General features: G+C 49.1%; 1 protein-coding gene across 1 annotated transcript in view; it reads left to right on the forward strand.

Moving 5' to 3' along the window:
- The first annotated feature begins 706 nt into the window (after nt 1-706).
- Nucleotides 707-3,056, forward strand: part of SLC35G1 (solute carrier family 35 member G1) — a 10,305-nt gene continuing 7,955 nt past the window's right edge. Inside the window, exon 1 of the mRNA XM_007951282.2 lies at nt 707-851. Coding sequence (XP_007949473.1) covers nt 707-851 — 145 coding nt within the window. The remainder of the gene's footprint in view (nt 852-3,056) is intronic.

Below are 3,056 nucleotides of genomic sequence, written 5' to 3' on the forward strand. Positions count from 1 at the left end.
TTTTAACCTTCTAAAACTAGCAAACCCACCAGCCACTCCTCGGAAGGAAGGTTGGGCAATCCTACTTCCGTAGTGATACTACCTCGGAAACCCAAGGAGGGGTCGCTATGAGTCGGGGCCGACTGGACGGCAAACAACAACAACAACAAAACTAGCAAAATTCTACTCTCCCTCTTGGACAAGTGGGAACAAAATAACGGTGGAAAAACCCTTGATTATTTAAAGATGGACACAGTACTTTGCCAGCTCTCCAGGGTATACGAGATTCTGAATGCAACGCCACACTAATAAGTATTCACAGTTTCCTAAACTCCTGACCGCCTGCCCCGAGAGAAGGCCACAGAACTTACGGGCGCTGGGTCTGGGAACGCAGCGTCCCTTTCTGTCGGTGCAATGACAGAGACATTACGGGCAGACAGGGGACCTCTGTGTCTTGGAAAGGCTGGCTCCACGTCATCTGACCTGACGGCATCTGAGGGATGGGCGCGTTCAGGCCAGCTATGGTCATCGCAGCCTAAGGCGAGTCCTTCCTGAGCAGGAGGCGCCGGAGCTGAAGGTAAGAGAGTAGCAGAGGACAAATACAAGATTCCCGCGGAGGAGGAAGCCGCGCGCATGCGCAGACGGCCGGCCGGAAGAGCCGGGCAGCCGAGCGGCTGCTGCTGGCGCCACAAGTCGCGACGGCCGCGAGGAAAGCGTAGGCAACGAGATGCGGTCCCTGGACAGCGCCGGGGCCGCCGAACTGCAGGAGCCAGGGCTGTCGCAGCTGCCGCCGGACGACGCGCCCCCGGACGCGAGCGAGGAGCCGGCGGCCGCGGAGGTAGCGGGGACGCTTGGCTGGTGCGCAGAGCCCGGTGAGTGCGAGGTGCGGCGGGGACGTGGGGTTCACCTTCTGGGGGCCCGGGCGGGCGCCGGTGGGCTTGGGTCGCTTCCGCTTCCGACTGGGCGCAGAGCGGACTGGACCGTGCGCCCACTACTACCCGCCGGGTACTCGGGGAAAATCCTCGAGTTGTGTCCCTGGGGGCTGCAAAGCAGAAGCACGCACGCACACACACACGCACGCACGCACACACACACACACACACACACACACCCCGCCGGCGCGGAAGCAGAAGAAAGTTTCAGATTTACGTTTAGAACCTTTTTTGTGTTCTAAGGCCGCGCCTATAATTAAAGTGTTGCGGGTAGGACCATGGAGTCAGATTGTCTGTCGGTGTGCCCTGCCCGAGGTCAGGGGTCAGCGAGAGAGGCAGGCCCGCTGCCGGGCCAAGGTCTGGAGGAAGCTGATTATGAAGAATGAATGATCTAAGGTTTGTCCCAGAGTCTTAGAATCTTGGGAAGGAAGAGTTGAGGCACTAGTTCTTAACCGATCTTGGAATACGAGGATTTTTTAGCAGTTAATGCAAAAAGTGCATTTGTTAAGGGGTTCATGGACCCATCCCCGACGCCAGCAATCCCACCCTGGAGAACCATTAATCTCGCTCATATCCCTACCTGACAATTGAGGAAAGTGAGGCCCGGGAAATTTAGGGTTTTGTTTTTGTGCAGTACATGGGAAAGGGGGAAGTTGAAGGCTGGGGTGTGGGCAGGTCCACCGTTAGGATCCCAGCCAAGGGCCCTTTCTACTGCCAACTAGTGCATCTTTAAGCACGAATCTCTGTAAAGTTGACCACCCATGTGGAGCAGCTACCTGGGATGGAAGTCTGTCTCTGGAAGAACAAGGAAATCGGTAAATCTCATTTAAAGACAGTTACCTCTGCCTCCTACCATCAGCCTGACTTGAGAGTTCTCTTCTCTCTGCATGCACTTCTCCATTTTAGAGAGGCAGGCCCTAAGAAGATGATTTTCCTCTGTTTCTGTCCAAAAGGCTCACAGAAATTATCGGACTTCTGATCATTTATTCATGGGCTACCAGCATCCTGCCCAGTGGCTGGTGCTACCAGAGCAGAGGTTACCCCAAGCTGGGTTGAGCAGATGTGTGGCCTTTGAAGCAGTTTCCTCAGCTTATCACCCTCCTGCTGAATGTCATGCTGGTAGAATGCTGAGTCAGTCATTGAAAACTCTGAAAGTTTCCCATTTGTGAACCAAAAAAGAATATTGTACCCTCAGGCACCACAAGGCAAAATGACAAACCTATGTAGTGATTTGTACTTAAGAATCTTGTGGGGTCTTTTAACTTCTAAGAAAGTTGTCAACACTAAGATTTAGTAATAATAGCTCTTGTAAAGCAATCAGGTAATAGTCCAAAAACAGTATTGACATGTTGTTGTTAGGTGCCATTGAGTTGGTCCTGGCTTATAATGACCCTGGCCACAACTTAAAAATACTTTAAACAACTGTACTGTCATCATTGAACTTTGTGACAGTATTATTTTAGCCCCTTGATCTAACTGCTTATCTCAACAAAGTTCATTTTTAAGTTAATGTTGAAATTGTTTCCCATATGTATGTGTTCTTGAATGATCTTAACAGGCAGTGTACAGCTGTCCTAAGACACCTGTTTACGTTCTTTTGGGACAATGTAGGTCTTAGATTTAAGCAAGAAGAATTGAATTTTGGGCCTGTGCTTCACAGCCTTTTGGAAGAAGTGAGTTCCCAAAGATAGCAGTGGTTTTCAGACTAGTGGAGGTTTTTAGAGTGAGAGAAATTAATTTAATGAGTCGGTGGGGCTTGAGAATTGAATTTTTAAAAGTTCCTGAAGTGATTCTCATTCCCCTAGGGTTGTGAATCATTAGTTTAAAAGCAGGGGATAGAGAAGCTAAGCACTTCTCAGTTTTCTTCTATGTCAGGAAATTCCATCGTGGCTGCCTATTTAATTTGAATTCTTTAGAGTTGCTTAATTATTAGATGTACTCGTAGTGGCGTATGAACATGTAAGCACATATAAGCAAATGTCACTTAATTATTACTCTCCTGCTCATCTCCGCTGACAGAATGGAAATATACTTATTATTACTTACTATTCAATGAGAGATTGAGGATTATCTTAAGTAAAACCTATCCTAACCCTCATTAATAAGTAATCAAGATCAGCTAGGCTTTTTAGCATCCAGCGTGTC

This window comes from Orycteropus afer, unplaced genomic scaffold (assembly GCF_000298275.1).
Source record: "Orycteropus afer afer isolate SDZICR_OR568_19922 unplaced genomic scaffold, OryAfe1.0 scaffold00293, whole genome shotgun sequence".
NCBI classification, from domain to species: Eukaryota; Metazoa; Chordata; class Mammalia; order Tubulidentata; family Orycteropodidae; genus Orycteropus; species Orycteropus afer.